The 23,646-nt window shown below is 42.5% G+C and overlaps 1 protein-coding gene across 3 annotated transcripts in view; it reads right to left on the reverse strand.

Moving 5' to 3' along the window:
• Positions 1-832: 832 nt before the first annotated feature.
• VWA8 (von Willebrand factor A domain containing 8) overlaps positions 833-23,646 on the reverse strand; it is a 364,979-nt gene continuing 342,165 nt past the window's right edge. For all 3 annotated transcript variants that reach the window (XM_057532758.1, XM_057532757.1, XM_057532756.1), the window contains 5 exons: positions 21,999-22,124; positions 19,760-19,918; positions 4,939-5,037; positions 3,904-4,142; positions 833-1,856 (listed from right to left, as the gene is read on the reverse strand). In XM_057532758.1, coding sequence (XP_057388741.1) covers positions 1,748-1,856; positions 3,904-4,142; positions 4,939-5,037; positions 19,760-19,918; positions 21,999-22,124 — 732 coding nt within the window. In that variant the 3' untranslated portion in view covers positions 833-1,747. The remainder of the gene's footprint in view (positions 1,857-3,903; positions 4,143-4,938; positions 5,038-19,759; positions 19,919-21,998; positions 22,125-23,646) is intronic.

Here is a 23,646-nt window from a genome sequence, read left to right on the forward strand (position 1 = left end):
TATTTTATCTTTGGCTGAGCTGGGTCTTCGTTGCTATGCACGGGCTTTCTCTAGTTGCGGCGAGTGGGCGCTACTCTTCGTTGCGGTGCAGGGGCTTCTCATTGCGGTGGCTTCTCTTGTTGCAGAGCACGGGCTCTAGGCACGTGGGCTTCAGTAGTTGTGGCTCACGGGCTCTAGACAGCAGGCTCAGTAGCTGTGGCGCACAGGCTTAGTTGCTCCGCGGCGTGTGGGATCTTCCCGGACCAGGGCTCGAACCCATGTCCCCTGCATTGGCAGGCGGATTCTTAACCACTGCGCCACCAGGGAAGCCCTGCAATTGCATTTTTAAAGATACTTCTTGGATTGAAATCGTTTGCATCATTGGATGATTCCGTACACAAAGCAAGCGTCTGTCTAGAGAAACAAGACAAGCCACGCAAACTTGCTGGGCAATACTGCACTGGAAATCTGATTGCTTTTATTTCTTTGATAGGGAGATGGATTGGTGAAACAAATGGGTGGCATCTATTTTTCTTTCCTATAGTTAAAGTAAAATGAATCGTACACTTCCCACTATGTATGGGTGAATAACTTACCATTATTAACAAGACTAATTTTCCCAACTTGTCTTATGAAAGCACAGACACAATGGTGCCCCCAGCATTTCGGACTTTACCATTGAAGGTGAAGAGAGACTTATTATATGGTTGGAAAGAGACTGACTTCTGCTGGAGCATTTGATTAAAAAAAAAAACTGACATCGAGTCTATTGATAAGTAAAGGTCAACCCAAGAGAGAGTGGGAATAAAAAAAAAGAATGAGGCTTAAATATATATATATATATATATATATATATATATATATATTTATAGCTATAGAAATCTCATTACCATTCAGTTCAAACATACTGCCTTGTTTTTACTTTGCTTTATGTAAAAACATAAGCATTTGTTATTTTGAGCATTACATTTTGGACACGAAAACGGAGGAGTGTGAAACTTTTGAGGAAAGTTCTAAAGAAGGAGAAGAAACAGGAAACTCAAGGCAAGACATCCTTCCAATCCCAGCAGCACGGAGAATAGGACATTTGCTCCTTATTATTTAACCTTTTAAAAGTCGCATGGGAAAGGAAGCAATCCAAGGATCTTTTGATTCCTTTTGGTTTTGGCTAAGAAAATGAAATTATTGAGAAAACCCAACCTTTTATAGAATATTGCCGTTGAAAGGACTTTTCAGTGGGTTAAATACTGTAAAGTCATTGTTTGTTGGGCAATACAGAGTGGAGGAGAAAATAAAAATAATTATTGAAGAGGAGTTGATTGGGTGGGTTTGCACAGACTTGTATTCCAGTGTCAGAATGTGGAATCAAAGGCTTAGTTTGCTGGGGTCACTTTTGCTATCCTAGGTGACCAGGTGCTGTGTTAAGGCAAAAGCAAGGTACTCTTTCTGTCAGGTTTTTGGGAACAGACCACGCACCATAGTTCTCAAACCACCTTCCCTTAACCCTGACCTTTTGTATAATGCAGGTCAACTCGCTTCCTCTAATGACTTGTAAACCCATCAATGGTTGTAGATTTCCATGCATGGGCCTCGCTCTGGCTGCTTCTCTGAACTCTGATTACTTAGCAAGCGCAGGAAGGCCCGGGAATGCCAGAATTATCCAGTCATCACTCGGGGGCACTTTATAGACCTCTTCTTTTCTTCAGAATACTCTTTCTTCCTAGCTTATTTCAAATCCCAGGGTCATCGGGATGATAAAGGGCACTTCTTAAACACTGGACAACATGGTGGAGGTGAAAATCTGTTGTAAAATCTGAGGGATGTCCTTGGTATCCATGGCAACGAAAGACCGGCCAGCTGGTAGAGTTCTCTGAAGCCTGTCAGGATGGATGGGGAAAGAAAATTACCATTGCAAATCAGGGCTCCCCTTCCACCTCCTGCCCCTGCAAACCTCAGCATCCGAATGGTTTCTTAGGGAGGGAAGCTTTCACTCTTTAATACCTTGCCCCTGCCTGCAGTGGAACCCGCTGTCACTAGGCAACAGCTACAGGGAGAGGCACACTGAAAGCACTGAACCGAAAGAAAGGTCTTTTCAGTGACAAAATCAGCGAATTTGCAAAGAAAAAATTCTCTCCCTTTTATTACTGTAGTTTCCTGGTATTTTTATGTTCCCTGGACAGAACGGAGCCCTAGGGACCAATCTGGGACTAGCTCACCTGGATCCATTGAACGTGTTGGCCTCACCCTGTACTTCTAACTGCTTTTCCTGCCTTAGAAAACAGGTCTTGAAAAATGTTGCCCAGCCAAACCCCAAGTGGTTCTTTCTCTCTTCCTCTCTCTCACACGCTCTCTCTCTCTCTCTCTTTTTTGCCCCACATCATACAATGTGAAATGTAATCTGACTTATGCAATTGCTGTTTTGATGACACTGAGGTTATACAGGCTTATGATAATTTTTTAAAATGTCAATTTATCATTTGGAACAAAGGGCCATTTTTGGAGGCAATATAAGTACAAGACACAGTTCTACCCAAAAGAACGCCTCCTTTCACTGTGCCAACAAAGTTTGGTTTTGGAATGACATTTAATAAAAGTCCACCATCCTGTGTAGTATCATACATTTGGCATGCCCAGTAGACCAGCTAATTCTGAAACATATCTTTTGCCAGTGGATGTTGGATCATTTCCCTAGGAAACCACAAGGGTATTATTGTGTTTTCTTAAGTATTCAAACAGGATCTGTTCACTAGAAAGACAAAATAGCTATTTCAGCTCAACCAATATTTGTTGAGCTTGCCGTTTGATTCATCCTGGGCTGGTCCTGAAGACAACCTGAGTGGAAAAGGCACGGTTTACGTCTGAGGACACGGAAGTCCTCGAAGAGGCTAACACATACAACTGAGAAAAATGCAAAGTCAGGTGTAATAAAGTGACTGTAATTACGTGATATTAAGTCTGTTCTTAGCCGTACTCTGCAATCCTGCAGCAAGGCGAAAGGAGGAGAAAAATATGTCAGCACTTTGGACACTAAAACATCTCCTAGTCTGTAGGACTCTGTACCACAGGGTGTGACAGGTAAAAGAGGTGGAGTAATAAAAGGGTATGTGGCCTTTTGTGTGGAGGCAGGATTTTTTTTTTTTTTTTTTGAGGAGATATACTTTCAATTGCGTTTTCTGCTTCTTACAAGTACTTTAAGCAGAGAAAAACCGTGCGTCTTCCTGTTTATAATTCAAAAAGATAAATGTTAGTGTGTTTAAGAAATAAAAGTGTTTCCAGATCTCTCCTTTCAGATGATCCACAATGGTATTTATTATCTGACCATAAATTTCTCTACTGAATATTCAGCAAATTCAGTGCAGCATCTTACTATAATTACAGACATACATGAAGGAGAAATATAAGAAAGAAGATGATCTATCTATGTCTATAAATATGTAGACACACATATTAGGTATTATTTACATATATGTGTGTGCCTGTCTACATACAATGTAGAGACACAGACACCCAATCTCTGATGCTAGGAAAATAGTAGATGTTTGCTACTTTGAATATGATTTGAGCATGAATGGAATAGAACTGAGCTTAGCACCTTGATGTAAAAGGCAAAATGTATAAAGTACTGTTTAATTTATTGGTGGACAAATCAATTTGCTATTTATTTTATTGTTGGTTAGTTTAAATATAAACTGAAAAATAAATAACTTAAAGTATTATTGCTCATCCAGATATAAGCTAGAACGTCCCATCCCCTCACCTAGACTCTCAGCTGCTTGAGGGCAGCAACTCTGGTTTCTGTTTCTCCTCCATTCCCACCCTCCCCCCGCCACTGCCCCTCACGATGGGAAGCCCATGAAATGGCATGTGTCAGGTACTCAAGTATCTCCATCCCTGCCCCCTGCTGCATCCTGGGATGACACTTACCTGGCTGCTTGATCACCTAAAGATCCAATAAAAATGGCAAAAGCATTTACTTGAGGGTTGCTTGTCAGGATCTGGGCAAACTTGGCAGGATGTATTCTATAGCGTGACAGGTTGGCATCACTTAAGACAATGACAAAGTACTCGTCAGCTTCCTCTTTGACGATTTCCTTGATGGCGTGTTCTGTCCCCTCTAATGTGTGGTCCCCACTCATGCAGAACTGAGCGTGGGCGTGCATCGTCTGGGGGGAAGAGACATCGTACAAAGGCCATGAATGAGAAGCTCCTTTTTTTAACAAATGTGATGATTTTTCTATTGACAATGAGAAAGCACAAATACTCTGAGTGAGTTCTATTTAATTTGCACCTTAGTGTGACAACAATACACAGTGATATTTGAATGTGGTTAAGACTTTCATTAAAAACAGGAAATGTTCCAAAACTATCCCATTTGGCACTGATTTTTAAGGCTCAAGCTGCCATTTAAAGTGAGAAAATGTAAGAAAATATGAAACTTGGTATCACACTGGAGAATGGAGATGACACAGAAGAAAAATAAGGAATAGGTTGAGTTTCCAATAAACAAAATTACAACACTAAACATTGTACTTATATCAACAGCAAGGGAGGAAATTTACTTTAGAATCACGGTGAGTGTGTTTCTATTGTAGATCTAAGTATGTGAAACTGAATTTATTGTTAGAAAATACTACGAAATACATAAAATTTGGGTTAGAGAGTACTCTAGAAGGAGTCATTCTTTTCCTTCTGAAATATAGGGGGCTGAATAGAATCCCGATACAATCCTGAATACCCTAAAAATATGTAGGGAACAAAGTTTAAATTTTGTATGGTGTAAAAAAGGAATTTAGGCATGATAAATGCTTTCTCAGTTTAATGCTTAAATGTTTGTGAAACAGAAAGTCTTTTTCTTTCCTGTAACTGCTGCTTCTTCAGTGAATCTTTTCAGTGACCAGAAGATACTTTACTGAATCTGGTGGAAGTTTTCATGATATAGAGGTAACTGAATGTACTGACCTTGAGAATTTCTAGTCTTTGCTTATTGTCCTTGGGGATTTTGTTAATTGGAACTAGAGCAATGTTGTAGCCATCTCCAGAGTGTCCAGCGATGTCATACTATAGGCAAGACAATCAGAGAGTTAGAAGCCTCTGTCCACTAAAGAACTGTCATTAGACTTATAAGCCTCCAACTCTTTGGTTTGTTATTGCCCAGAATTGCTCAACATATGGCCATGGAGAAAAGCAGAGAGATGGATGTGTGTTTATCAACAAGGCAAACAATTCCAGGCTCCTTCACTTCTGGTCCGTCCTTGTGTGATCTCTGCTTTCCAGCAGGAGGTAGAAAGTATGATGAGGGCTTCAGGGGCTACCAAGAATTCCATTCTTAACTTTTAGGGGAGAGTTTAAAAAAATTACACACACACACACACACACACACACACACACACACACACACACACACACACAGAGTAGTAGGCAGAATTCTAAGGTGGTCTCCAAGATTCCTGCCCCCTGGTATACACAGCCTATACAATCCTCTCCCCTTAAGTGTGGGCAGGACCTGTGAATATGATATCACTCATGACTATGTTATGTAACATTCTGCGGATGTAATTAAGGTTGCTAATCAGTTGGCTCTGAGTTGATCAAAACAGATTATCTGGGTGTGCCTAATTTAATCACATGAGCCCTTAAAAAGTAGAGTTTTTTCTGGCTATTAGTAGAAGGGAAAGACAGGGAGATTTGAAGTGTGGGGGGGATTTGACATGTGGGAGTTATCTGTGGCTGAGATGGTGGGGACCACAGAGCAAGACCCCAAGCATTGCATCTAGGAACAACCCTGCCTGAGGGCCAGTACAGCAGCAGGGACCTCAGTTCTACAACTGCAAAGAACCAAATTCTGCCAACAATCTGAATGGCCTTGGAAGGAGATTCCTCCTCAGAGCCTTCAGGTGAGAGCCCAGCCTGGCTGACATCCTGATTTCAGCCTTATGAGACCCGAAGAGGAGAACTCAGCTGAGCCTGCCCGGACTTCTGAACTACAGAACTATGACTTAATAAGCAGGTATTGCTTTAAGAAGTTATGTTTATGGTAATTTGTTACACAGCAATAGAAAACTAATACACATACTTTTTTCCTGAACACAAAAGCGAAACAGTCACTGCAGAAATTATAGAAAAACACAACAAAAGAAAGTAAAAATTATCCATGATCCCATTACTCAAGGATAACCTCTGTTAATGTTTCCTTGTATAAGTTCCCAAGCTTGAATTTCCTTTCAATATATGTGTAAGGGGTTGCACATTCACACACATGCATGTCTGCATCAACATTATTTTTAACTAATGGATAATGTTGACGATATGATTTTATAATTTGCTTTTCTATTTAATAGTGCATGACAGAGATTTTTCAGTTTAGGAAATACCTTTTAAATTCCCTCTCTCACAATACACAAGAGAAAGTCCTGTCTGTTGAGAAAAGGCTGGAGCTGAGAGAAAGGTGCAGCATTTTTACAGAATCTGGAAAGAAGTTTGGGTTCTGAGGCAACTATAATTGGGGCAAGGTGATTCTCTCCAATCATGGGGTTTGCCCCCAAATTCCCTTTTCTCCTCCCATCTCCCTCTAAGAATTTTTGTGATGCTGATATAAAGATTGGAATAGACCTTAGGGTATCTGAGCAACTGGGGGATCTGCAAAGAAAATTCTGGGTATGGGTCTGGGGCAAAATATTTTAGGGATTACTTGGAGTGTTATGGGTCAAAATGCTTAAGAATTACTAGTGTCTATTCACCATCTGACCATCAATCAACAGCTGTCTTTTGAACACCTACCATGTGTAAAACACTACTTAAGGTGTTGAGGGCAATGCAATGATTCCCTTTCATGTCTATTCTTTTTTAACTGGTGAGGATTTTTAAAATTTTTATTTATTTATTTATTTATTTATTTATTTATTTATTTATTTATTTATGGCTGTGTTGGGTCTTCGTTTCTGTGCGAGGGCTTTCTCTAGTTGTGGCAAGTGGGGGCCACTCTTCATCGCGGTGCGCAGGCCTCTCACTATCATGGCCTCTCTTGTTGCGGAGCACAGGCTCCAGACGCGCAGGCTCAGTAGTTGTGGCTCACGGGCCCAGGTGCTCCGCGGCATGTGGGATCTTCCCAGACCAGGGCTCGAACCCGTGTTCCCTGCATTGGCAGGCAGATTCTCAACCACTGTGCCACCAGGGAAGCCCACTGGTGAGGTTTTTGAAGGCAAGGGTGTATCTTATTCATCTTAACGCATTTTAGTATCTATGAGTGGGCCTGGTCTGTTAATTGCTGAAGTATTTTGAGAGAGTTTGCAGTCAAGTTGGGGCATTAAGAAGCTTTCCTTTCCCATGTGGGCTACATTCTTTTACAAATAAGCTCTTTGGAAGCTGGAATGTATCTTTTTTCTCCCAGCACTCATGTGATAAATGGTGGTTAGCCCAAGCTAGCTGAAAAAAAAACCAACCCATAACATAACTGAAAACGTTGTATGAAAAATGAAAAGTAGAAAAATTTCTGCTGAAATAATTTTTATGCAAAAATAAGAAGTCAGAAGGCAGTCGGGTTACTTGGGGAAGATGAGTTCCATTCTAGACACGCTGGAATCGTGCGTTCAGGGAGATATCAGAGAAGAAACTTATTTCTTGTCATCTGAAACTTGGCTGTCATCCCCAGGAGGGAGAGGTGCAGCTGTCAAGGGCAAATGCATAGAGAGAGAAAAGCAAAGGACCCCCTCAACTGAGCCTTGGGGAGTATCCTTGTTGGGGTGGAAGAAAGACACAGGGCAGAGGGAAGAAGAGCAATGGCAGATGCAGGTAACCGGGATGGCCCTGGAAATCAGCGTGTAGGGTTTCGGAAGCAGCTGTGCAACTGTGCTGACTTACGCTAACCATAACCATCAAGGAGAACGGTGACTCATGACTTCTGGGCATCAGAATCAATGGTGACCTTTGTGGGGATAATTTCAGTGAAAGGTTTGTGGTATAAGAAAGAGAAATAGAACAGCAGCTAGATGGGTATTGGGGGAGAGGTGACTGCGTTTTATAGGCAGCAGAGCGGAGGCAGTGGGGAAAGAGATCAGGGTCACAGTCAGAGGGTCAAGTTTGGAGAGGGAGGGAGGACACTTCTTTTTCTGAGACTAAAAGGAAGGCAGTGAGAATGAGAGTGGACAGAGACAAGTGTATAATTGAAGAAGTAAGTGGACAAATGAAGGCCCGTATAGGATGTCTAAATATTTGAAAGCTATAAATCAGGCTATACAAATTGTTAAATAAAATATGTTCTGTCCTCCAACTTTGATAGACATACATTATAATGACTTGGAGAGCCAGGGTCAAATTTCAAATACTTGGATTCTCGAAGCTCTGTGCTAGAACATGGCTGTGTGGGTAGTCCTGGCCCCTGGCTTGCAGCCCACGCCCTTCTCTTTCTGTAGCTGGCTCTGTCCCCCACCACGAGGTGCCTCACATGCACGTGTGTGGACACCCAGTCCTCATGTCCACGTGCCGTCACATCCTTCAGTCATCCTCAGCTCTGGGTGCTCACACAATTGGCCAGTCTGCCCCAGAAAGATGGACCCAAGATAGAGGCCCAACGAGCAGATGTGGGGTGACCTGAGCAGGATAGTTGGGGATCCCAGGAACTGGGAGCATGATCTGGAAAAAAAGCTCTAAGGGGGCTTGTCCCCGTGGCCCCATAGATTCCTCCTCCGATGGTAGGGGCATGGCCAGAGAAGAGCCAGAGTGGGGCCTTGGGCAGGGGCCAGGGACATTATTCTATGCCTGGTTTTAGGGTGTTTTTTTTTTAAATACAAAAGAATTGTGAGGGAAATTTACCAATACATTAAAAAAGCTCGGCAGTGAATGCTTTCCAGGGATGTAACAAATTCCATATATGAAAAGGAACTCTATGTACAGTTTGCTGTCAACGTAGCGAAAAGGTAGCAAAGCTTGAAACCTAAAGGCGGCACAGCTCTGGACGATGGATTACTATAGGGGAGTGCTGGCTCCAGTATATGCCTGACCAAGGTCACTACGGGGCTCAGTGCGAGGACTGGCACGGATGTGGAGAAAACCTGCACGATTCCTCCACGGAAACATGTGCCAGGCCCTGTCCAGACTGATTTGACAATAGTCACGGCAGGAACGTTTTGAGCCAAGAATAAAGTTCTCCTGAGAAGGTGCCAGGCAGGCTGCTTTCATTAGGGGGCTGGTGAAGTAATCTGTTAAACGGGAATCTCACACGTAAGGGGGTAAGATCAGTTCCTTGAAATATATATATATATATACATATTAGACTTTTTCTTTCCCTTTAACTGATGGTTAACGTTCTTACTAACCAGATGACCATGGGTGACACTATATAAATAAATATTTGACCATGTGGTCTGCTTACAGGGTTGACATAACTGGTTACTGCAAGGAAAAATGCTGCTAGTTAATTATTCAACAAATAGCAGTCAAATGAATTGTTGGATGCCCTTTATCAAAAACAGACTGATTGAACACTCCAGAAATATTTTAGTCACAAACCCATCTACCATTTGATTGATCTATCTATCATCTACCATTTAATTATCTGCCCAGGAGAAAAAAAGCATCTTATACTTTTTCAGGCAAATGAGATAGGTGAGTTGCAGACCTTCCTTTCTTCCTCCCTCCTTTCTTCCTTCCTTTTTTTTCCTCCTTTTTTTCCTTCCTTTATTTGCAGTAAGGAAAGTGCAATTTGCAGAAGGATCTGCCTTTGTCTGGGCCTAGTTAGTATTGCAAAGGCTGAGAAGACACACCTAAAGGACAGGATGGGGCTTATAAAATGGTTTGCAGGCTCTGGTTCTCATCTTCCAGATGGGCTTGGGGATTCTTCTGTGCCCAAAGTAAATAAACTGCTTGAGAGGAATTCAAAGTACATCCAAATGTGGAGCATTCCCTGGTGTTACTGTAGATCATTTTAAGCTTCCATGAAAAACAATCCTTCTATGTCATAATTATCTAGTATCTGCTCTCCAAGGATCCCAAGCTCTCTTTTACAGAGAGCTAATCCTCAAAATTTCCTGGGTTAAAGGAAAAAGGATATGAACTATACTTATTAGTAGTTAGTATTTCTAACGTCTGCTTCTGCCATTCACCCAGTCTGCTTCCTGCCGTGACCACTGTCAAATCAGACCTGATAGGGTCTCAAGCTTGCTTCCAGGCAGGAATCATAGGGGTCACTAAACAAGAACCTAACTGTTGTTATCAACCACCTGACATTTAGATCATAATTTTTTCTGGGTAGCTCAAAATTTTTATGATCATGATTTCTGCACTTTTCAGAGCATCCCTTAAATCTCCGTGGAGTCTTGCACTTAACATCCAACAAAAACATTAAACCACAGCAGTAAAGAAAAGCCTCGACTAGAGAGGACCAATTTTAATACTTTTTTTGATTTAGAAATTTGTTTAAATGCCCTTTTGCTATATTTTCTTTTGAAAATCTCATTTGTTTAGAGAAAGGTATGAAAAATGAAAACAAATGCTGAGTTTCAGTGCAAGACACAAAGATTTATCATCAGATTAGGATGATTTATAATACTTAGATGGCAAAGAAAGCTTTGCTTCAAACAAAGAGCTCCTAGCATTTTTTTTTTTTTTTTTTTAATTTTATTTATTTATTTATTTATTTATTTATTTTTGGCTGTGCTGGGTCTTCGGTTCGTGCGAGGGCTTTCTCTAGTTGCGGCAAGTGGGGGCCACTCTTCATCGCGGTGCGGGGACCGCTCTTCATCGCGGTGCGCGGGCCTTTCACTATCGCGGCCCCTCCCGTTGCGGGGCACAGGCTCCAGACGCGCAGGCTCAGCAGCTGTGGCTCACGGGCCCAGCTGCTCCGTGGCATGTGGGATCTTCCCAGACCAGGGCTCGAACCCGTGTCTCCTGCATTAGCAGGCAGATTCTCAACCACTGCGCCACCAGGGAAGCCCGCTCCTAGCATTTTTATGAATAAGGTTTGTGTTTAAATTTTTGCTGGGAAGGATAATCATTTGCTAACTTTAGGAGAAGTTATGCTTTGTTACTTATCTATATTTTAAGTAGGTAAGAGAATCATTTGAGGCTATTTCGGAAGCCTGATGATGTGTGACATTCGAATCTCCTTCTAGACCTACAAACACACCATTCTCAGGTGGCACTGCTGACAGCCGGCAGCAAAGGATTAGAAGGTAAATATAATTTAAAAGGTCAAGAGATGCGCCAACAGAACTCTAGGGTAATAGTCAATAATCTACGGTACTGGGCTTCCCTGGTGGCGCAGTGGTTGAGAGTCTGCCTGCTAATGCAGGGGACACGGGTTCGAGCCCTGGTCTGGGAGGATCCCACATGCCGCGGAGCAGCTGGGCCCGTGAGCCACAATTGCTGAGCCTGCGCGTCTGGAGCCTGTGCCCCGCGACGGGGGGGGGGGCGCGATAGAGAAAGGCCCGCGCACCGCGATGAAGAGCGGTCCCCGCACCGCGATGAAGAGTGGCCCCCGCTTGCCGCAACTGGAGAAAGCCCTCGCACGAACCGAAGACCCAACACAGCCAAACATAAATAAATAAATAAATAAATAAGAAAATCCTTTAAAAAAAAAAAATAATCTACGGTACTAGTTCGCTAACCTTTCTTCTTATGGAAGTTAATGTAAAGAGAACAATGTTCTGAAGGTCAAAGATTCTAGACTCAGCTCTGACTTTAACAAGGTTTCGACCTCAGGCAAGTCACCTAACCCCTCCAAATCTTGTTTCTACCTTATAAATAATGCTGGTTTAGATGACCTCTAACATTGTATGCTTGTAAATCACTTAACCTCTCTGACACGTAGGGATAATCTCTGTTTCACCTAACCTCACAGGGTCATTGAAAGGATCGGACAATACATTTCATGGGTATAATGTCAACACTCGTACCATCCTTTATGGTTTACAAAGTGCTTCTGTATATCTCATTTCGTTCTGATTCTCTCCACACCTTTGGGGTGGGTGTTATTAACATCATTTCCCAAATTAAAAAATCGATGCTCGGAGATTAACTGACTTTCTTAAGGTCAGAGATCTAGTGCTGGCAGAGGTGGAATTCAAACCCAGGTGCTCTGACTCTAAGTCCAATGCTTTTACTACAGAGAAATAACCATTCCCTAACTACTCCCCTGCCCCTCCGCCCTCTCCCAGTCTCTACTTAGGCTTTTTGAATAGTTGGATTGGCCAATACTTCCACATCTACAACTGAGTCAATTCTGAACTCGTGTTTAACTCTGAATGGATTCAGAGAAGTCTGTACACCCTTCTTTGGTCCTACCTTCAAGCAGCAATAAGAATTTATTCAGGGAATTCCCTGGTGGTCCAGTGGTTGGGACTCAGAGCTTTCACTGCCATGGGCCTGGGTTCAATCTCTGGTCGGGGAACTAAGATCTCACAAGCCATGCGGCACGGCCAAAAAAAAAAAAATTAAAAAATTTATTCAAAGCCTGAGCCTGATAAGATGATTGATTTCCATTTCTAAACATTTGAAACATGCCTGAGATATTGGGGAAAGGTGAATTACAGATGCTGAACTACATTTTTGATAGAAGGAATTTTTCCCAGCAGGTGCTGGTTTGTGACTCACATCTTTCCACATCTTTCCGACCAAGATATCTTTGAGAAAAGTATGTCTAGTATACCTCTTTTGGATGATGGAGTGCTAAGGGGAGGAGAAGACAGAATACTTTATGTAAATGGTCTATTTACTCCTAAATTACAGCTTTGTAAGTATACTGATTGGGCAGAAATAAGATGGCTGCAAGAACAAGGGATAAAACGTGAACAAAGGAAAGGCCCTGAAATGGGAGTCAGACATTCTGGCTGTTTACAGTTTAGCTGTGTGACCTTGGGATCTGCATCTTGATTTCCTCATCCTAAAACAAAGAGGTTGGTGAAAATAATTTCCAAGATCATTTCTGCTCCCAAGGCTCTATGAAAATTCAACAGGCACATCTAAGAAATGGAACGAAAAAGTCTGCTTCACTTAATTGTAGGAACACCTGTGCCTTGTTTTCTTCTGTCAAGGGAGTGAATCATCCAAATCTAAGTGAGGATTGATGAAGGCTTTTCCAAAAACAAAGCCCCCAGAGTCTGTAAGAAATAACAATCCAGTATTGGTCCTAGAATAGCAGTTTTCTAACTCTAAATTTTCTTTAAGCAGTGGAACTCTTTCTCCAAAGGAAATATTGCACAAAAGTCCAGATTGTGAAATGTCATGCAATATCAATATAAGTGGAATTATTTTGGTTGAATTGGGGATGTAGGGGGAAGGGGTAAAAAGTGCTGCCCACACACCTCTGCCCTCCAACATCCTTCAAGGGATCCTTTTACTCTGTTGGGGGAATTCCCTGGTGGTCCAGTGGTTAGGACTCGGTGCTTTCACTGCCGAGGGCCGGGGTTCAATCCCTGGTTGGGGAACTAAGATCCCGCAAGCCACACAGCCGAAAAAAAAGAAAAAAAAAAAATTCTGTTAGGAAACCATGACCTTAGAAGTGGTTTATATGTCTCCATAGAAATAATACATTTGAAGTTTTTTTTCAAAGTCCAATTTCTCAATAACTCAATAAATCTATTTTCCAGTGTCACTATTTGAATGCTCAGTGAAGAAACACCTAACTTTTGGTGTTATTAAATACTCTGAAGAAAAAAAAATAAGGCATTAAGAGCTTTTGCACAAGAGGTCTACTTTAAGGTTACAGTGAAAACATTCCCAGGGGCTTGGAGACATCAAGAGGAACAAACTGGAGTGAAGGTAAAGGAAAAAAATGCTTCCTGACTTAAATGACATGGTTCCCGTAACCGTTACCGTTCCACTTTTCATACCAGCGTTTAAGTGCTATGTGACCATCAAAAATTCTGCAGATCATAAGATTAGAGGACTTTATGCTGATTATTAGCAAATCATGTTGCTCCTGTATTAAGCCTACTGTAAATGCTGTTCTTGAGAATAATTGAATTCAGTGGGTAGAACAATTATAGAAACTTAAAAAACTCCAGATGCCTTTGAAATGTGTTCTGCCATTGAATTACCTTTCCTTCTCAGTCATTCTTGCTCAAGGGTCCTTTCCTTCTCAGTAATTCTTGCTCATGGGTCATGCTAAGGTGGAATAAAAGTGGAGGCTGCCTCCAAATGAGCCTCCTGGACTTGGACTCTAATGTCCCAGAGCCCAGGAGCTGAGCCCAAGCCAAAGAGAACACAAAGCAGATGCCAAGAGAGAGGCTGCGGGGAAGAGTCCAGATCTGCAGGCCAGGCCAGTGGCTTCTGACTGTTTCAAAGCAAATACAGACTAGACGGCTTTACAACGGAGGGATAACTACAGGAAGACAACATGAAGAACTTTCTGGAACTGGGGAGTGGTGAGTCTCAGCATACACTGCTGAATTCCTAACATGGGACACCCCATGTGATGCCATCCTGGGCTATGGAATATACATTTTTCACTAGGAGCTCCTAAAACTGTCATTTGCTCATGCCTCATTTTATATTTGCTGAGTAAATGACGTACTTTCACTAGTTACTCCTTGTCCTTACGCTTCCTTCAAAAATGAGAAAATTGAAGTACAGAGAGATGAAACGAGTTGGATAAGATCGTATAGTGTAAAGACACAGAACAGAGTGAACGGTACTCTGTCACTTGATGTGTATGCATCACATGTCTCTGAGAAGACGCCAAGAAAGTCTATCAACAGTGGTCACCAGCAGGGAGGGTAACTGGGAACTGAGAGGGGGAAGCGGGGGCTGACTCTTCACTCTGACTCCTTTTGTGCCTTTTACAAAACTTTGCATTATGTGTACCCATTACTTATACCTCAAAATACTTCATTATAAACAGGAAAAGTTCTCACAGAATGCAAGTAGGTTCCATCCCACCACCTGCTCATGCTATACAAAGGAGGCCTGGCGAGCCCCAGCAGAGCCTGGATAGCCTGCGGCCACTCAAAATCTTAGTTATGTTGGCAGGGATGGTGGGAAGATCTTACAGAGTCTCCAGGGCAGCTGCTGTGAGGGAAAGCCCGTTAGGAGTTCTGGAAACATAGAGACAAGGTAAATGGCACCGTGAGAAAACAGCTAGACAAATCCAGGATGAGGGATATTCTACAAGGCAAATGATCTAGACCCTCAAGAGAGCGACCATCATGAAAAGTAGAATGGTAGTGGTAGGAAAGGCGGCTGCTACAGGTTAAAAGAGGCTAACAAGACATTGTAACCAAAAATAAGGTGAGGACTTTGACTGGATCCCAGATTGTAGGGGGAAAAATAATTAGACACTATTGGGATGGTTTATATTCTATAGCCCAGGATGGCAACCATTGGAATAGTCGGGAAAAGTGAACATGGATTGGATATTATAAGATATTATAAAATTATTGATGATTTGATTAGACGTGATAATGGTATCGAGATCATTTAGGGAATGTCCTTACTCTTGGCAGAAGCATAATGAAGTATTTAGAGGTAAAGTATTATGATAGTTATAACTTACTTTCAAATGGATCAGAGAGAAGAAAAAGACTGTGTATTTAGAGAGAAACATAAAGCAAACCAGGGGAGAAAATGATCACTTGGTGAATCTAAGTAAAGGCATATGGGTATTCATTTTACAGTTTTTTCAACTTTTTTGTAGATTAAAATTTTTTCAAAATAAAAAAAATTGGAAATAAAGGGGAATGTTTAAAAACGAAACAAAAAAGGGAAAACAAGGAGAAGAGACCTGGGCTCTATCCTCTTCTGTCTCCAACTAGCCTTCTGACTTTTGGCAAAGCCCTTAATGTTTCTGGGTCTCAGTTTCCTGTCTGAGGAATGAGGAAAGTGGAGGGAATGACCTGCGAGGTGAGCTCAGCTCTAAAGGCCGTGGTCGTAATGAGGAATTTGCAGTCCTCTCCCGTCCTGTCTGCCCTTTCCCATCCCTCCAGATACCCATCTAAGTACCACTTTTCCTCAAAGAGCTTGTTTTGTGAAATCTTCAGAGTTTTCTCCTTTTGTTGGAAAGATTTTAATGCTCTAGTTTCATCAGACTTTCTATGCTCTTAAAAAAAGTTCTGAAGGGACTTATGTAGTAAATGTGAGGGGGTATGTTTATAAGTATACAAAAATGCACAAAACCCAAACCGTTAAAGTACTTCCCGTTAAAAATCAAAGAGCATAAAACATGATGAAGCTTCTTCAAGCCTTGAAAAAAGTTCATTTTATCGTGGTGTCTTACTATAATTCCCCCTGGATTTGTCAGTAAATCAACTATACTTCAATAAAAATTTTTTTAAAAAGTCATATATTAGTATGGTATCTTCTCAATATTTCTGTGGTTTTACAGATGAAAACCGAGGAAATTCTTTACAGTGTTGTGGCAATCGAAGAGACTGTCAGCAAAATACTGCTTTGAGGATGCTGCCCCGAAGGGGAGTGTCTGGAAAGGCATGCTTTCCTGTGCCCTTTGTACTGAGTGCCTCTCATTGAGTGTTCTATCAGAATTCGTTTTTTGTTTTTTTTCTGAAGCCTTTACTGAATTTGTTACAACATTGTTTTTGTTTTATGTTTTGGTTTTTTTGGCAGGGAGGCATGTGGGATCTTAGCTTGCTGACCAGGGATCGAACCCGCACCCCCTGCATTGGAAGGTGAAGTCTTAACCACTGGACTGCCAGGGAAGTCCCCAGAATTAGTTTTTATAGGTCTCCCTCACAAGGCTACAAGCTCAAGGATGGCAGGGAACTCTGTACCTAGCAGAGTACTCTGCTCTTAGCAAGTGCTCTATGTTTGTAATTTGGTTGAATTTAGTTGAAATTCAGTAGGTCATATGGCAACAGTTTGGTTTCTAATTGTCAATTAGAAACAAAACAAAACAAAATAACAATTTGTGAAATGCTATTTCCTTGATATTATTTCTTTTTTATGCAACATGTCTGGTTTTACTAATCGTTCTTCCAGATTACAGACTTTTAATGGTGAGAAGTGGACAAATATGAACCTCTCCATACACCCTGAGTGTGAGATGCAGTGGGACATGCAACACACCCCCTGTTAGCTTTGCCACTTCCGGCCTTCTGTCTCATCCTTGACCCAGTCCTGGGGAGCTCTGTCAATCAATTTCTTGGTGAACGTCTACTGAATTTTTCTAAAAACCTGGAAGAAGTAGCTTCACATAACAGAGCAATTCTGCTTTCAGAGATATAGAAATCCTTTCCAACTAAATTTTTTTCTAGATAACTATGAATATGCCAATTTTAATAGTGGTATGTTTGCTGTGGTCTATAAGGGGTTAAACTCTTCAGGTAACTCAAAGGGAGCTGAGGTACTCTGGCCTTCAGGATCCACAAGAGAGGTGAATGGGCTGATCCAACTATTGGCAGAACCCAAGGTTTTAAAACATAGGTGGGGGCTTCCCTGGTGGCACAGTGGTTGAGAATCTGCCTGCTAATGCAGGGGACACGGGTTCGAGCCCTGGTCTGGGAAGATTCCACATGCCGTGGAGCAACTGGGCCTGTGAGCCACAACTACTGAGCCTGCGCGTCTGGAGCCTGTGCTCCGCAACAAGAGAGGCCGCGATAGTGAAGAGGCCCGCGCACCGCGATGAAGAGTGGCCCCCGCTCACCGCAACTAGAGAAAGCCCTTGCACAGAAACGAAGACCCAACACAGCCAAAAATAAATAAATAAATTAATCAAACTCTTTAAAAAAAAAAAAATAGGTGGGATTTATGTTGACGCAATGGATGTCTAACCATTCACTGGTGATCAGTGGTCCAAGTGATTTAAGAATTATACTACACCTTATACTAGAGAGGATGTAAAACATTAAAAAATATTAAGCCCATTAAAAAAATAAAAAGTACATATACAATGGAATATTACTCAGTTATAAAAATAATGAATTAATGCCATTTGCAGCAAGATGGATGGACCTAGAGATTATCATACTAAGTGAAGTCAGTCAGACAGAGAAAGACAAATATTATATGATATCACTTATATGTGGAATCTAAAAAAAAAAACAAAAAAACAAATGAACTTATTTCCAAAACAGAAAGAGACTTACACACATAGAAAACAAACTTATGGTTACCAAAGGGGAAAGGGGGGTGGGGAGAGGGATGAATTAGAAGGATGGGTAACATATACACACTACTATATATAAAATAGATAACCAACAAGGACCTACTGTGTAGCACAGGGAACTATACTCAATATCATTTAATAACCTATAATGGAAAAGAATATGAAAAAGAATATATTTATGTGTGTGTATATATATATATATATATATATATATATACACACACACACAACTGAATCACTTTGCTGTATACCTGAAACTAACATGATATTATAAATCAACTATACTTCAATAAAAAATTTTAAAAAAACATAAAAAAATAAAAAAACAAAATCAAGAAAAACTTATCTGAAGGCCGGGAGGGTCAAGGGAAGGAAAACGCTGAACACTAGTCTGAGAGCCATAAGACATAACAGAGTTGGCTTGGCCGGTCTTGGATTTTAGCTCGGAGCTTCCTGGCAGCTAAAACCAAGACGGAGTCTGGAACAGCTCCATGGTTTTCACTGATCACAAGGGGAAGCGCATTCCAGCTCTTCAGGGAAACAGAGCTGCTTCCCACGGTGGAAGTCCACGTCCTACTCGTCTTTGTATCCTGTACTTAGGCAGAGCCTGGCAACCACAGCGCTCATTGACTCAAGCTGCCTTTGCCCTACCCCTTCATTCTAAAAGGAATCTCTCACGTAGAGCTTCACACAAGGGACTCTGGGAGCCTCGGAGCCACAAAAGTGGGCCTAAAGTCAATGAAGGGATGGGTTTCAGTCTGTTTCTTTCTGTATCCATCACGGCACACAGACACGGCTCAGTACGGCAATCCGAGGCGTGGGCAGGATGTCAAGCTAAAGCATCATCTAAGATGGACTATTTCTGAAGGACCTGTTTGATCCCTAACACAGCTGAGAATATCTGTGGATAGACTGGGTACCCGTTACCTATGTCTGCACACATACCACTTCTCTCAACTGAATTTCTGATAATAATTACCCAGCACAGCGTTCAGGTTATTTGTTCTGGTCAGAGCCAGGAGTGCGGGTGCCCCTGTGGCTGATTCAGAGCAGACTGATGGGCTCATCTCGGGCAGTAACATGGCGGCAGGAGATCCCTCCTCAATGCTCAGGTCTCCGAAGGAGTTTGTCTATTATATGACTCCTTTGCTTGACTCCAGAGCAAACTTGGCAATAACAGAATGGAAACTGTTTAAATGAGAAGCTGCATTTCTCCCAGGGTAAGAACCTTCATTGTCATCTGGGGACAAGCCTGTTACTGTGTAGCGCTTGCTCATGCACGAAGGCAAGGCAATGCTGAGAACCTTGAGAGGCTGCCTGGCTGGTGATGGAGCAAGAATGGGTGGGTGGGTGGGTGGGTGGGAGGGTATTGGGATGGGATGGTGGCCTTGAGAAATCTGGGGAGAGACTTGTGGTGCTTCTATATGTCTGTTTCCATTCCCCCCCTCGCCCTGCCCTTATGGATAATATCACACAACTTGTAAAGCGCAGTGCTTTCTTCTGTAGCAACTGGTCTTTAAATTATGGTCTTATCATGTTTTGATTATTAGAGCAGATGAAACAAAAGGTTCACTTTCTCTACACTGACAGATGAGTTGACGAGAAGACGCAGATTCTCGTCCACTCTGGGTGAACATCCCCTAGCCAGCCTCACGCCCTAACTCGGGGCTGACTCCTGAGCAGAGACGGGGTCTGGGGAGGCCTCTCATCCCCCTCAGTTCGCGCCATTACCTTGAATTTCTCCTCATAGTTCTCAAAGGCCTCCATGACCATACACACAGCTTCCATCGAGCGCTCAAGCCGGCCATCCACCCCATTAAAGCGGTACATGCTGCCGGACACGTCCACCACCAGGCGCAGGCGCTTGGGTTTCTGTTGGGGGCTGCCCAGCTGAGGGAGAGACAACAGAAAAGTCTTGTGAACCAGAACACTGTCACTGGCTGCTGTTCTGGGGCCCGCACGCAGGTCCCAGAGTGCCAGCCGCCAGGCCCGCGGATCAGCTGTAGGCTGGGCCCGGCACAAGGCTGTCCTGGCAGGTGGAGAGGAACCTATGGATGACATTTCAGCAAATGGAGCTTCAGACTTGTGCTGGTAGTTGGGGCCACATGGGAAAGGTTTTCCTTTGGAATATGGTCCTTTCAAGGACAAACCTAGTCTAGTAAGACTCCCTTAGTGAGGCTGATGTCGTCTTGAAAACAATCATCTGGAAGAATATAAACCCCAGCATTTCATTTTCACGTCAGTTTCTCTGGCAAGATGGAGCTCCCTTGGAAGCCCACAGCGATTTTACCAGTACCTGTTGTGTAGGGACCTAAAACTCACTTCCACACAGCCTGCAAGAAATGTCAGATTCCTAAAACCAGGCGATGTGAGGGGCAGGGGGTTCCAGCAAAGAAGTAAAGGAAAATATCTCTGCCGTGTCTTTTGTCTTTAGGAAGCTTTCAGTTTTCTCCTCCTTCCACTTACTGAATTACTACTACTCTTTACTTTTCCTGGCAGTTAACGGCATGAAAGCGGCATCGAACCGCAGTTTAGCAACAACTGTCAATTACAATGTGAAACTCTTGTGAGTTTCAGTTTGATTTTGAACCCAGGCCTGCCAATTTGCAGAATGAAAAACACAAGTATGCTTGTCAGTTTTTACTTACAGGAAAAAAGAAGAAAAATTCCAGATTATTCTGTTACCATACACTCGCTGACATGTATGCAAACTAATGAGCAGAGGTAGTCATTTCAAGAAAATACTGTGGGTATTGGAGTGTAATGGTTGGAGACAAATTCAATATATTTCTTAAAAGCTTGTTGAGTCTGCCAGAATTAAGAATAGTGCCTCATCCACTTGCATGGCGACTCACAATTTCAGATGAATCTAAACACATTTGTGGACCACAGGGAGTCAGTAAAGAAAGCAGTTGTTGACGCAGACCAAGGACACAGAAGGAAGAACTCTGCCAGTGACTACAGGAACCTCTCTGAATCAACATTTAGATGGAGTAAGTGGCTCCCTTCCCCCCACCTGTCACCGCACCCCCAGCTCTCAGTGGCTACTCAGCAATTCTGGTTACTTGGAGATACTGGAAGTCACAGAACGCTCTAAGAGACTCACCTTATTGCCATTTTTTGGCCATTGTATTATTGCAAATATTTTAATATTATGGCTGTCGAAAACTTGACACACTACAATTAGAGTTATTTAAGGGAGAATTCCTTATTTTCTAAACATTTCTTCGGTTATAACATAGTCACAGATCTTTAAAGGAACAGAACAGCGGAAAACCACCAAGATTGCTCTCGTGCTTTCATTCTCGTGCATTCATCGCCCTCTGGGATTCAGTGGCACCAAGTGTCTTCAGTGCCCCCTCCAGGGCACCCTGCCCTGTGTCCTGGGAGCCGATCTGTTTTCCAAATGGCGCTGGCCTCTCTCCTGGCTGCTGGCTTCCGGTGGGTTCTGCTGATGGAAGGTGCTGGCAGGAGATCAGAGGGTGAGGGTGAAATATTTACTCCCTCAGCCCCGTCTCTGCTGTGGCCCGTGGGTGGGTTCTCCTTCTGCTGAAGGCCACAGCCCCTGGTGGGCAGCCCTCTCCATAAATCACCTTTTCCAGGTTCCAGTAAGTGCTCTCTCCTCTGCCCTTTTAGACCGAGGGATGGGTCAGATCCTTGCCGTTGGGAGACCACACCATCTCTTTTTGGATTTCCTAAACGCCACCCTTAACTTTTGTAAATATTAACTGTTCCTTAAATTGTTCAGTTTGAGTGTGCCTGGTGTTTCTTGACTCATGCTGGGATCTTGACTCATATAATAAACAGTATAATATTTCTGTTTTTTTCTAATTTTGAAAAGTGCAATGCTTTCCTTGATTGCCATATTCAGGGTTTATGGTGTTTTGACAAAGACAGCAACTCAAGGAAGCATCTGCCTGTAAAGAAGACCCAACTGCAGATCCGAGGCTCCTAGTGCACCGGTACTTACTTGTGGCTGCAGCTCACCCCGGCGTTTGTAGATGGCTTTTTCTCCAGTCAGCCCATCAATGATCTTGGCATCATCTAGTTCCCCAGTAGCTTGGTGTCGTAGCCACTGTCTTTCTTTACCTTTAGCCTACAATGACATACACACAAATCCTTACTTTAATTAGTTCTGCAGGGTCCCTGACACATTTCATGCACAAGTAACAGGAAACACACCAGGGATCTTTTCAATATGGGATGGTTCTGCACGGACACAGTTTCACAAATGGACCGGTGTCTGCTCTGCTGACAAAGAAATGCCCTTTGTGTAGATTTCGTTCATTGTAAGTGCTTTAACATATGGAATGATGAAATGAACTCACAACACACATGAACAGGAAAACGGTATGCAAATGAACCTCTGGAGAAACATGCAATATCTGGAAATGTAATGGTGATGTGTTTCTTATGGATTTTCTGTCACGGTACTCCTAGAGAATTTATTAGGTAACACAATAATCAGCTTGAACTTGTTAACACTGTCTGCAAGCACAGAGAAAACGTGATCTTCAGACTCTTCCTTTCGGAGAAGTTGTTATGCCGGTTCTCTGTGACTTACAGTGCAAATGGGAACAGCTGAGAACAATAGTACGTGAACATTCTGTACCCTACTGCCGCTCTGATCATCTGTACTCAGAAATCTCCTGAATTACTTTTCTAAAGATATTCGCACATCATACTTAAAACTATGCCAAGCGGACTAAGATGATAGTTAAATGATAAAGACTTACAATATCCCAATCCAGGTATAGGTTTATCACAGCTGATATTTACAGTAAGAAGTGGGAAGAAAAGCTAAAATACTTTTACGCGTGCAAACAAGAGCAGTAGTTAAGATCATGTGCTCTGGAGTCAGACAGCCTGGCTCCGGTCCTTCCTTCACCGTGATCAGGTATCTGACCTCCAGCAAGTTACTGAACCTGTCTGCATTGCAGCTTCCTCATCTTAAAAGTGAAGACAGCACTAGTTTCTACTTTAGTGAGTTATTGTAAAGATTAAATGAGATACTACATGGAATTAGCTGAGAAAGAGCCTGGCAATCTGTGTTAGCTGGTATGGTGACGATGATGTTGATGATTATGATGATGAGACACATTATGGACAATTAAGTCCACATTACTTTAAGCACACTTTCATCACGGTTTCATTGGAAGTGGCTGTGTGACAGCACTGTCATTGAAAAAGTCAAGCTTTAGGCAGCCAGTGTCTATTTTAGGGGCAGATCAACCACTACACAAAGAAGCTCCACACGGTATAACTCTGGGTAGTACTCTGTGTATTGTTTTCCTGTTCCTGAGACCCTTGCTGCAAACAGGTGCAAAATACCACATTTGAATACAGATATATATTCACGGGTACATGAAATAAAGAGAGAGAAACTCCTAAGGTACTGGCACAAAGATATTAAATTTGGTGAGTAGTTAATTTCAGGAACTACCAGGTATGTGCCCCTTGGAAATACGTTCTTTCCTGATGTGTAACCTTGGTAAGAGCCCCATGATCTTATAGGACAATGGGACTCATTGGAGCATAGCTCAATGAGCTCATGTAGCTTTATAAGATAGACAGCTACAGGCGACAGGAGGAAGGGGTGGGCAGAGTCTCCTAGAATC

Source organism: Balaenoptera acutorostrata, chromosome 18 (genome assembly GCF_949987535.1).
Source record: "Balaenoptera acutorostrata chromosome 18, mBalAcu1.1, whole genome shotgun sequence".
In the NCBI taxonomy this organism is placed as follows: Eukaryota; Metazoa; Chordata; class Mammalia; order Artiodactyla; family Balaenopteridae; genus Balaenoptera; species Balaenoptera acutorostrata.